The sequence below is a fragment of the Equus caballus genome, chromosome 17, assembly GCF_041296265.1.
Source record: "Equus caballus isolate H_3958 breed thoroughbred chromosome 17, TB-T2T, whole genome shotgun sequence".
Taxonomy (NCBI): Eukaryota; Metazoa; Chordata; class Mammalia; order Perissodactyla; family Equidae; genus Equus; species Equus caballus.
The window spans coordinates 82,921,876-82,934,831 of record NC_091700.1 but is presented as its reverse complement, the minus strand read 5'-3'; the positions used below and the strand labels follow the sequence as shown (position 1 = coordinate 82,934,831).

General features: G+C 33.7%; 1 protein-coding gene across 4 annotated transcripts in view; it reads right to left on the bottom strand.

Moving 5' to 3' along the window:
- Positions 1 to 12,956, bottom strand: part of GPC5 (glypican 5) — a 1,274,841-nt gene that overhangs the window by 636,210 nt on the left and 625,675 nt on the right. For 2 of the 4 annotated variants that reach the window (XM_005601372.4, XM_070240389.1), the window contains exon 7: positions 11,699 to 11,855. In XM_005601372.4, the coding sequence (XP_005601429.2) occupies positions 11,699 to 11,855 (157 nt within the window). Of the gene's footprint in view, positions 1 to 5,212; positions 5,432 to 10,934; positions 11,130 to 11,698; positions 11,856 to 12,956 lie in introns of those variants that run through there. The other 2 variants (XM_070240386.1, XM_070240387.1) reach the window with 2 other exon arrangements.

Here is a 12,956-nt window from a genome sequence, read left to right as displayed (position 1 = left end):
GCACAAAAACAGACACACAGATCAATGGAACAAAATTGAGAGCCCAGAAGTAAACCCACACGTTTATGGACAGCTAATATTCGACAAGGGAGCCAAGAGCATACGATGGAAAAAGGAGAGTCTCTTCAATAAATGATGTTGGGAAAACTGGACAGCCACATGCAAAAGAATGAAAGTAGACCATTCCCTTACACCATGCACAAAAATCAACTCAAAATGGATTAAAGACTTGAATGTAAGACCTGAAACCATGAGACTTCTAGAAGAAAACATAGGCAGTATGCTCTATGACATTGGCCTGAGCAGCATATTTTCAAGTCCCATGTCTGACCGGGCAAGGGAAACAAAAGAAAAAATGAATGAATGGGATTACATCAAACTAAAAAGCTTCTGCACAGCAAAGGAAACCATCAACAAAACGAAAAGACAACCTAACAATTGGGAGAAGATATTTGCAAACCACATATCAGATAAGGGGTTAATATCCAAAATATACAAAGAACTCATACAGCTCAACAACAAAAAAAACCTAACAATCCAATTAGAAAATGGGCAAAAGATCTGAACAGAGAGATTTCTCCAAAGAAAATATACAGATGGCCAACAGGCATATGAAAAGATGCTCAACATCATTAGCTATCAGGGAAATGCAAATCAAAACTACAATGAGGTATCACCTCACTCCGGTCAGAATGGCTATAATTAACAAGACAGGAAACAACAAATGTTGGAGAGGGTGTGAAGAGAAGTGAACCCTTGTTCACTGCTGGTGGCAGTGCAAACTGGTGCAGCCACTATGGAAAGCAATTTGGAGTATAGCCCTCAGAAAATTAAGGATAGATCTACCATATGATCCAGCTATTCCACTGCTGGGTATTTATCCAAAGAACTTGAAAACACAAAGGCATAAAGATACTTGCACCCCTACGTTCATTGAAGCATTATTTGCAATAGCCAAGGCTTGGAAGCAACCTAGGTGCCCATCAAGGGACGAATGGATAAAGAAGATGTGGTATTTATACACGATGGACTACTACTCAGCCATAAGAACTGACGAAATCCGGCCATTTGCGACAACACGGATGGACCTTGAAGGTATTATGCTGAGTGAAATAAGTCAGAGGGAGAAAGTCCAATACCATATGATCTCACTCATAAGTAGAAGATAAAAACGACAAAAAAAAAACCAAAAAAACACATAGCATTGGAGATTGGATTGGTGGTTACCATTGGGGAAGGGGGGAGGGGGGAGGGCAAAAGGGGTGATTAGGGTCACATGTGAGGGGATGCACTATAATTAGTGTTCAGGTGGTGAACATGATGTAATGTACCCATAATTTGAAATATGATGTACATCCGAAAAAAATAAAAATTAAAAAAAAAGAATTAGTGGGATAAGGGCAATGGAAAGTTAGGAAAGAGAAGATACAGGTAAATGTAAGGAAGGGAACAGAGCAGGAAGTTCTCAGAAAACAAGTCAGCATATTTTTTTAACACTTCATGAAATCAACAGGCCTTCAAACTCAGTAAATTTAGAAAATCTAGCTGAACCAAGCCTCCTTCTAAAAATTTAGGAAATTTAAACTCACATAAAAATAAGCAAGAGAAAAGGATTGAGATCAAATCCCATACAAAATTATTATAACAAAAATTATGTTCTGCTACTATGTCTACAAACTGTGAAGGCACACCAGAAAGACATGTTCAAATACCAGACCAAAAATTTAACCTATCATTTCAAAATGAACTAAGAAACATAAAGGAAAGGATACAAGACTGCAAATAACGTAAGTCAAAATTAGAAAAAAACTTAGAAATGAGGTTAGTGATTTTAAGAAAAGAAGAAAAGGAAGAAAAATTTATTTAAAAATAAAATCTAGAAGGAATGTAAAAGGAAAGAAACACCACTAGCAACACCTTGAGAAATATGAAAGGAAAAAGGAGTTAGATTTTAAAAATCAAAAATATGTTTAAAAAAATAAACATTGGAGAATATGCTGAAAATAAGTAAATACAATTCAACAGTGTATAATGGGTGTTGCTGAAGAAGAAAATCAAGAGAAGAAGAGAATAATTACTTAAAACTATAAATCAATAAAAATCTGCTAAAATAGATTCGATACTACTTATTAAAAAAGGATAGCATGTTACTGAGAATGCTGACTCAGAACTACCAACACAGAGGTTTATTCTAGTAAAATTACTGCACTTTAAAAAAAAAGAAAACAAATTGTTGGGCACCGAGAAGGTAAAAAATACATATTTGGCTTATAAAGGGAAGAAAATTAGATCATTGTTAGATTTTTCTTTTTGCCAGCAATGCTTTCTGCTAGATTAGAAATATGTGCATATTGAAGAAATGCAAGGAAGGAAAATGTGAGCCAACATTCTTCACTTCAGCAAAATTGAATTTCATGGAAAAAGGGCACAAACTTTTATCACCAAGTAAGAACGTGTGAAATATTGTCTTCATCAGTCCTTCTTAAAAAATCTACTACAGAGACTTTGACATAAGAACTAGTAGTGAGCATTAAATATATAGTTACTGGAAGAATAAATGAAAGTTGAGTGGCAGATATAGTAGATGACCTAACTATATCTAGCTATTTCTATCCATCTATCTATCTTGTATCCATCTATCTTATATCAATATAGTTCCTTGCCAAGGAACTATGTAGACAGATCTTTCCATAGGGCTGTCCGATATATACCAATATCTATATCTATTATAACTATAAAATGGGGAGAGAATATGCATCAAGTATGCAAAAATATAACTGATTTTAGTAATCATAATTCGTAGGGTATTTTTAGTATTATTGTGGTAATGTGGTATATCTAAAGTCGAATAAAGCAAATGAGTAATTGAGATATTTATTTCTATTATCACTTGTGTCTTTGAGAACTGTGTCTTGTGCCCAGATTGTGTTCATGAAACACCATTTCTTACTGAAACAAATCAAGGGTCATATAAAAATGACTGATTCCATGTCTGTGAAAGATAATACATCAGCTCAGCTTGGAATATCTTGGTATACTCTATAGCAACGAAACTAGGCAAGACTTCGAGGATCATATCAAATGGACGCAAGAGCCAAATGGAAGAAGTGCCAATTGGCAAATACGGGACAATCTGGATTTCAATAAGGATAAGAATTACAAATGTTTTTAAAACTGAGTTCATGATGATATTTAAAAAAATAAAAAGAACTGGTCACCTTCTGAGAAAGACAGGGAGAATACTACTTCATTATCTTGAAACTGGTTAAATAAAAAAAAAAAAGATCCAAGAATGTACCCTCCCTTTCCTGAAGGTCATAACCAAAATAGATAAGTAGGTCACTGAAGTGGACTTTTGTCCTGATAGCATCTGTCAAATATCACCCTATAGAAGAGGAAAAAGCCCACGGATATAAAAGAAATTTCAAATAAGGAAGTACACAAGGAATTTCATATACTTATGTAAAGAAAGGACAATTCAACAAATTATCATGATAATAGAAATTATATAGAATAAAATATTGTTCCAGTTTCTTTCTTTGGACAGATACAGAAAAGTAGTAGGAATGGGGAAAAAAAGTGTTTGCAAAAATGGAGAGCAACATGAGCTCTTATTTATTGCTGGTGAGAATATAGATTGACAAAATCTCTTTGTAAACCAGCTTGACATTTCCTAGTAAAGCTTAACATATGCAAGCTTTGCTTTGTGACACTATTATGCTTATAGGTATACACTGCAGAGGCTCTTACCCATGTGCATCAACAGATATGTTCAAGATGGTTTATTAGCCACATGATTCACAATATCCCAAAACTGAAATCAACTCCAATATGCATCAAGTGTGTATATTCATAAATTAGAATACTATACTTCCATAAAAATGAATGAGTACAGCAACACCCATCAACATGGGTGAACCTCAAAAATATAACGTTTAAGGAAAGGAACACACCATGTAACAATAAAGACCAAATGGTTCCATTTATATAAAGTGCAAAACCCAGCAATATATTGTTTATGAAGGCATATATTGGTTAAAACTCTTAAGAAAGGAAAAAGAAATGATTTTTACATAATTTGTGATCATGGCAAATTCTCGGAGTGTGGTGTGTTCAGAGAAGGGTATGCTCTAGAGGTATGGAAATACTGTATTTCTTGGACTGGGTAGAGGGGTAGACAAATTCATTTTGTTATTTTCCTTAAGCTGTGTGTGTGTATGTGTATGTAACTATATCTTTATCTCTATCTCTATCTCTACATTTATCTCTATTTCTTTCTCTTTTTTTTTTTTTTTGTGAGGAACATTGTCCTTGAGCTAACATCTGTGCCAATCTTCCTCTATTTTGCCTGTGCGATGCCGCCATAGCACGGCTTGATGAACAGTATGTGGGTCCATACCCAGGATCCAAACCCGTGAACCCCAGCTTCCAAAGTGCACTGCACAAACTTAACTACTGCACCACCAGACCGGCCCCTATCTCTGTTTCTATCTCTATGTTATTATTATGACATCATCTAGTTTTATGGAAGATTCCTCTCTTGTTAGTTCACAGAAGCATTTAAGAAAAACTTTTTACATATTTTATTCAACACTTTTTTTTGTTTAGTGGTGGGGGTGGGCGCTCTTGTAATGCTGTCTATGGATTGAGTCATTTAATCCTCACAAGGCTGCTTCTTGGAGACTACTGCTATTACCCCCATCTTAAGGAAATTTAGGTACAGAACAATTACTTGTGCAAGGTAGTGGTAAGTTACTTGTGCAAGATATACCTTATTTGTACATGTTTATTTTCCTAACCAGTTATCTGTATTGCTATTAAAAATAATTGCACACAGAAACTAAATGACCACACAGAAAAACTTTTAATAGTTCCTCTTTCCTATCAAAGTAAACACAAACCCCTCCCTACTGAATTCAAAATCCGTTGTAAAATTTTGAACCCACATTTTAGACTTCCAACATTTTTTCAAGCAATTTGAATAATTTTGTGTCTCTGTAAGCATGCTCCTCCTTACTCCTTCTCTCCCCCCACCACTGTCTTTGTCCATGATGTCTCCTCCTCCCAGGGTTCCTTCCCTCCCTATTGTCAATTGCTGAAACCAAATCATGAGTCCATCCTCTCAAATGCCTTTCTCATAAACATTGCAGTCAAACATTTTTTCCAGTTTGCCCTCTCTCTGCTTCCTTTATGAAGTATTTTCTGATTGCCCCTTTTGGATAGTCTCTCTCCTTTCTTTTAGTTCACATAAAACTTTGATTTATCTCTGTTGGAATTTAATGTGATACAGAGGATCATGCAAGATATTTCTTCAGTGTTCATTACAAACTGGAGGAGTTGATGAAGGTGAAACATTTCTGCTGAGATACCAGAGACACTGTTTCAAAATGGAAGTCTTTTTGAAGCAAGTGTAGGCTAAAGGCTTCAGGCCCTGAGAAAAGATGGAAGTGGTGCTCCTTTGGTGTTAGGAAATAAACGCAAGCCTCAAACCATCAAACTGGGACTACCAAAAATCATATAGGATAAGTCACTATTACTGGCCTAATTGTTATAGTCCCTAACGTCCTAGTGCATGTGATGCTTTCTTGTAAAGCTAATACATAAACGTAGATACTGTTTTATAAGAGTTCATACTGCTTTAATAGAGAATTATTGCAGAGATACTAATAAATAAAGGCTGTAAGAAACAAGGGTGTAAATTTTTCAGCCTCACAGTGTGGTCCTTAGACCAGGAGCAACAGCATCATCTGAGAGCATGTAAGGAATGCCAATGTCTCACTTCAGACTTTCTGTATCATACTTGATTTTAACAAGAGCCCCAAGTGATTTGTATACATGAGAGACTTGGAGAAGCTCTGGGCCCAGATCACGTGTTCTATTATTTATAGTTAGATGACTAATTAACTGGTCAAAAATCTAGATGAAAATACCCTTTCTATACAGTTAAAGGTATGGAAGCCATTAAAGAGCTGAAAGAATACCTAAGTTGTTTCCTCATGATGCATTTTATCAACTATGCTGACTGAGGGAGAATATAGCAAGTTCAAAAACCATTCTGTTTATCGGCAACAGAATGATATAAAAAATAGACCTGGATATAAGTATGATTTATTCTTGGTCTTATTCACAGCTATATGACTTTGGGCAAGCAATGAGAAAATGTATCTGATGATATTTTCTTAAATTTTAATTTTTTGCTTACTCTATTGATCACACAGTCATACTTGACATAATGGTAGTCAAAAATACCATAACTTTTTTATTCTATGTCGTCTGGTGTGGGATGGATTTAGCTATAAAATTTTCAGAATGGCTGGTTCATCTGGAATGCATGCTAGGAGGCTCCTTAAGCTTTAGTTAATGTCTTCCCTCTTTACCTCAGTGATTTACATCATTTTTGTGTCTAAGTCAAAGCACTGAAAACCATTTCTTAGGCATTCAAGGACAGACCCTTTTATTTCAACTTTATCATTTAAACCCATGAATGGGATGTATAACTTTTCAAGAGAATGTAAGATGATTCATTACGTTTCCAGATTCCATTACACAATCTTGTTAGCAAAACAGCAAGCAGATAGGATGAATGTCAATTATTTAGAAACCAAAATGGAAATGTATAATCACAATAATATTCATGGCGATCACATATTAATTAAAATATATTTATCTTAGACTATTTCATTTCTCTTTAGTATAATTTTCATCAGCAGTGTAAAAACTGCAGTAGATGAAAATTTCAAAGTGTTTACAATTTTGAGCATTGAGCAGCATCAGGAAGTGTTTATTTGTGAATTTTTCTAGCGTTTTATCATGATCCTTCAGTATTAGGCACTTGGAAAATGTAGATCAAAATGTACAATCATTATTCAAGATTACTTTCACTGTGTCACAAAGGTTTGAGTCCAAGTAAGTTTATAAAGATGTTTTATGTTTAGCATAACTAAACATAGTTAATACATGATAAGCTATTTAGTTTTTTCCAGTACATTATCTTTAATTTGGGATAATTTATTAATGGACTATTTGTCAGCACTTTGCAAAGTAAACTGAATACATTTTATTTTAATCAAATTTGATGAAACTTTAATTTTAAAAGAATACACATACTTTTAATATGCATATTGGGAACTGTTATTAATGTAAATGAATCTTATATGCTTGCATTATCTGTTGGACATAATTTACATTGGAAAGAAAAACCATAAACTAGATAATTAAAAAAAAACACTAAATAATTTCTACAAAATGAATAACTACATAGTTTTAGTAGTTATGGAAAGAAAAATAAAGATCACATTTCATGTCGCTTGTAGTATTTTCTGAGTTCTTCTTAACCTCCATGCCTAGCTGAGATTTTGAAATAAAGGTGATTTACGGTGAAAATAAGTTTGAGGAAGCCAAGAATTTCACTCATTCTACAATCTTGCATTGCTAAATAAATCAGTAACCTTTATTCTTCAGTGGTTAACAAAGTATCATTTTCATTTTACTATGCACATGGAATATACTATTTTCTTCCTAGGTCACTGTTAGTATCATGCTGTAGATGAATTTGTTAGAGGCTGATCTAAGGTTAGTTACTAAGTGACAAATACAAAGCACAATGTGAATAATAGTTCTATTCATTCTAGGCTGTAGAAGATCAACCAAAAATTCTTTCTAGATTTAGCAACTTATATTCCAATGTCTTATCCTTCTATTTCCAAATTCATCTAATTTCAATTGAACGCTTTCTGTTTTCACTAGCTTACCTCCTGAGATAACGCAGTGGGGGATGCTTTATAAACTGGATAGTGCTATCGATGGCGGCACCATATTGTTATTATGGTGCAGTATGCAGTTTGGGGAACAGGGAATAGTCGTGAACAGAGATAGTAAAAGGTTTGAGAACTGAATCCTGGATTCCTCAAATATTTAAAATTTGGGATGATGATGAGGACCCATAAAAAAGAAGAGGAAGAGCAGAACCCATAAAAAAGAACAAGAAGAATCTACTGGTAAACAATCCTTGTAAAGAAAGACGTTGGGTGGCTGAATAAGAAGCAGTTCAGGAGGGCCTCAGGGTCAGAACGCTGCTGCGTTGGTACTCTGAATGCACAAGTCTTTGTGAACCTGTATCATGACTCTTCTGCAAACGCATGTTGAAAGCACTACTGGGGAAAAAGTCATTTGAACACACACACAATCTGTTGTCATTTATAGGTTTCACAGTTAAATTATTTTTAAAATTGCTAAGGATGTTATATAATATTATACGAGCAATGATGAATATGACAATAGACAGATTATCTCGGACAATTTGAAGACTTAAAATCACTCTACTATTTTTGAAGATACATCTGAATCAACTTGTGATCAAATTCATTTTGCCTGATACTATTATGGTGAACCTCTTTATCAAAATGAATTTGATCATGGGTTATATATTTTTTTGTTTTTTAAAAGCAGAGTTATTGTAATTTAGATTATAATATCACATAAGAATTGCAAGTAATGCTATTGCAGATTTTCAAAACTACACATGGAATAATTCTACAGCCTGTCTGCAGTGGCACGCTGGTTTGTTTTTCAACATTTGAAACTATCAACATTTGGGAATATTGGAATAGTCAAATAGTTGAAAAAGTGTTGATGATAATGAGAATAATTTTCCTCTGCATGGCTAAAAGAACAGAACTTGTTTTATTTCCACTGGTGTTTAGAACCTGCATCAGTTAGCTGCTCAGAAAGGATGGCAAGTGTCAGGGATGAGAAGATATGAAGGTTCAAAGCCATTCCAACCCTGCAATTCCAGGCTACTAGTGAAATATCCATATCTATCTAAATGAGCTAAAGTCAATACAACAAAAATATAGAACTTTCCATAATATTGGGATTTTTAAACCACTCTACTGAAATAGGAAAATATGTTCAGTTTCCTAAGAGTGAACACTGCATAGTATAGATAGCTGCTTTTTATAAGAAACATATCAGTTAACGTTTAATAATAGCCAATAGGTAGGATATGAATAGAGATAGTGTTAAAAGCTAAACATTTGTTGGATTATTTGATACCACTGGTGATGAAAACAAAATGATACCTAAAAGGTATATAAACATTTTGGTGATAAACCTTGGCACATAAATATGTAGACCCCTCTGTTGCCTAAAATAAACATGAACAAAAACAGAAACAGAAAATCAGTTCCAGTGATGATTAGTAAAATATTTATCAACTTCGAACATTTGCATAAATGGAGCAAAATCATTAAATTTACAGGACATGGTATTAGTATTATTCCTTGCAATTATAAGTAGCTATAAATAAATAAATACTTATTAGTATAACTATTTTAAATCAGATATTTTTGCGGAGACAAATGAACTGCTTTGTACTTATGTTGTATTTTATAAAGAACAAACATCAGAGTAAGGAAGAAATAATGGTGCATTTCAAGTTCTTAACACAAATGTCACCTGGTAAACTTTCTAGAGCACAATATGTTTCAGTCATTAAGACCATCTAAAACTGTCTTAACTTGCTTTGGCAATATATCAAACTAGCCAAGCACAGGCAAGATATTATAGTGCTTTATAAAAAGAGAAATGTGACTTACGCTTTGCTACTCTTTCTGTCCCTCTGTATTTCAGCATGCTATCCACAGCGGTTTCCCAACCACTTATTAAAAATTGAAAGGCAACAGCTATAAACTCTTAGAAACGTGATAGGCAACTGACTGACAGCAGATGTGGACTTTTTTAACGTTTGCCTGTAGTTGCTAAAAACCATCTATATCTTAAATCTCCCCAATTCTGATGGATGGTTGCTTGTACCATACCTGTCTACTTCAGGAGTAATTGAAAACAAGGTTTTGAAGTAAAAAATTCATTCTTGCCACCTTGACAGTATTGTTTTGTGAGAAAACTATTAGCAGTTGAATATCCTCCCCTGTCTCTATTTCTCTTGTGAAATAAACCAAAAAGGTGTTATTTATTAATATGTAACAAATTCTTGAGCATATGAATAACTTCAGGAGTAAAAAAATCTCTATAAAAATGTTAATTCTACACACACAAACAATTTATAGATGAAATTTCAACCTAAGCTATTTTTGATAATAACTTTTATGCCTTCAAACCCTGCTAATATTCAAATGACAATGAAATTATGATTCATATGAATACTCAAGATAGAATGAAAATGAAACATTAATATTATCCTAGTAGATAAGTATCATAACTCCAAAATACAATGGTGTTTTAACTCTTAGTAAAAATAATGTTTTTTAATGAAAACTCTTTTTTATTTTCTTCTTCATCCTTATTTTAATTTTTTGTCCTAAACAACAAAAGATAGGAAAACAAGAGAAATAAATCTGATAAACTATATTAATACCAATAAGAAGAACATATATCTTTATGTGCTCCTTTAAGGGTAGAAGGCATTTAATTTTCAATAGGAAATTGTATGAATACAGTAAGGAATTTTGTGGCCCTTTGTTTAATTGCTGCTCCAGTGTACTAAATCCCATCTATTTACTTTCTTTGTTCAATTTATTCTTGTTTGTAACAGAGAAACCTATATGTTTATATTAACTGTTTTTTGATTTTTGTACCTCGTTTGACTTCCATTCCTTTAACCAATATATTTGCCTTATAAAACAAGATCCTAGAAAGAATGGGGTATTGATGCTTGAAGCATTTGTGGTGTTCTAAATTTACTGCAAGAGAACTGAAAAGTAAATGAATTCTTCTATCACCCAAATCATGAAAGGACATGTCTAACAGGTCCAAAGCAGCCCTTTGTGATTTAGAGGGAGACTATAAGACCAGCTTCTAAATAGGGCTTCACAAGTCCAGAAAATTACTTTATAAAGTAATCAGCTTTGGTAAGACCTGAGATAAATGAATAGTTGAAACTTGGCCGCTCTGGGTACATTAACTTTCATGCTTCTTTCTCAGTTGATAACTTTGGTGGTCTTGCTTATGTGAACATATGCATGTACGTAGCCATGGAAAGCCTATATTCCTCAGTTTATATGTGAAGACAAGGAAAGGACATTCATTTGGTGCTTTTTGTTGCTGTTATTTGGTAGTTCCATCTTTTATAGTAGTGACCAGTCTAGCAACACCAGAAACGGTTTTGAAACCTATACAATCAAACCAAGGTGAATGATTTTTGAGAATTTTTTGGAAGAACAAATTCATAAGAGTTAAATCCAAGTAGTTTTTCACCATAACTAACCATACAGTTAACCAATTTTTTTGCAATTTGACCATGATAAAAACCTAATAAAATAACATATCTTTTATATAATGGTGTGATGATATAATAAAATTTCCGAATTCTATTATGTAGTATGACTTACCCAATCTAGTTTCACATTATTTAGCAATATACATTTAACATTCATCATTCATGTTATTTCATGCCCTAAAGATTATCCCGCTTTAAAATCCTTAATTCTCAGAACTGATGATCATTCACTAGTTTTTCACAGAAAAAAGTCATTTCCATTTAAAGCCATTAGTTAAAAATAAACAAAACCTCCAAGAGTGCATGACCTGAAAAACTAAAAATAGGTTCATTTTTATCTCCAATTCTTGTTGCATATTTCTGAATTCACTGTCATTAATTCTTTACATTCACGATAATAATTATCCTTACTTATATGTCAAAATCAATTCTTTAGATGTGGTTGCAGAATCATACACTTACAGTCTGTGATCTTTAGTGTCCTCTTGACTTCTCCACTTCCTGATCCCCCACAACCATCTTCATCATCACAGTCCCCGCTGACCTGTTCAAGCATGCCACCACCACTGCCCATCTGAAGTTCCCACTTGTCGGGTTTGGGTGACCTACCCTGTAACAACTGAATATGGATACCAAAAACATTCATTAATAGCAAATTCAAATCAGCTGAAAAGGCTGTTCAAAAACATATGTAGAAATTAGAATTATTTTCTTATGTGGATCCACTATTTTGGTGCAGACACCTTACCAGATCAAGTCTGGAAGAAAAAAAACTACTGAAATAATAATAAATAATGGGCAAGGTCTTACAGCTATAAACAGCTACAATCTGCATATTAGCTCTGTGATAAAGCTTTAGATAAAGCTTTGGAAAGCAAATAAAACCAGACCTTCTTGCTTATGGATAGTTTGCCTAGAGAAATTTTTGTTTCTGAATAAACAATGTTTAAGCATGGTAAATCAAGCTCTAACACAACACAACTCCCTTGGCAGGATATTGTCTGATAACATTGTGATGTTTTGTAAACCAACAGTCCAAAAATTTTCAGAAAGTAGAGTACTATTCTTTCAGAAGAGATTCAATCAAAAGAATTAGAATTTTGGACATATTCATTTATAGCTTTATTTAAACTCTCTGGATCAAATATATAGTCCAATGCATATGGCACAGAACTGAACCTGGGGACAAAAGACTTAGGTCCTATTTCCATTTCTACAAATCACTTAAGAAATTTAACCAACTTCTCAGTTCTTGGTTCTCAAGTATTTCATTTACTTTTATGAGCAAAATAGATGGAATAGCCATTTTACCCTACAGCACAAGAGTGCTAGTAACATTTTTGAGTAATATTGGAAATGCCTGAACTCCTTTTCAAAAAGGTGATGTTATGAATAATAGAATATTTCACTTAAAGCTAAGACTGAGTAAAATGATCCAATATGTGACATTTACCCCTCTAAGGCAGTTTTGGAGAGCACATGACCAAGCAAGAGCACTAGAGGGTACCACTCTATTATGAATGAAATGTACCACTGCTCACCAGTGAATGGGCATTTATGAAACGGGTGCGTTACAAAAGTATTAGGGCTGTTACTTCCAAGAGATTCTCCAAATTGTATTGATTAGCAAACAGTAATTAACCACACAACCCAAGGACATCATTTCATATTGAAAAACATAGAGTGAAGCATCCTCAGTACATCTAAGACAAACATGTTT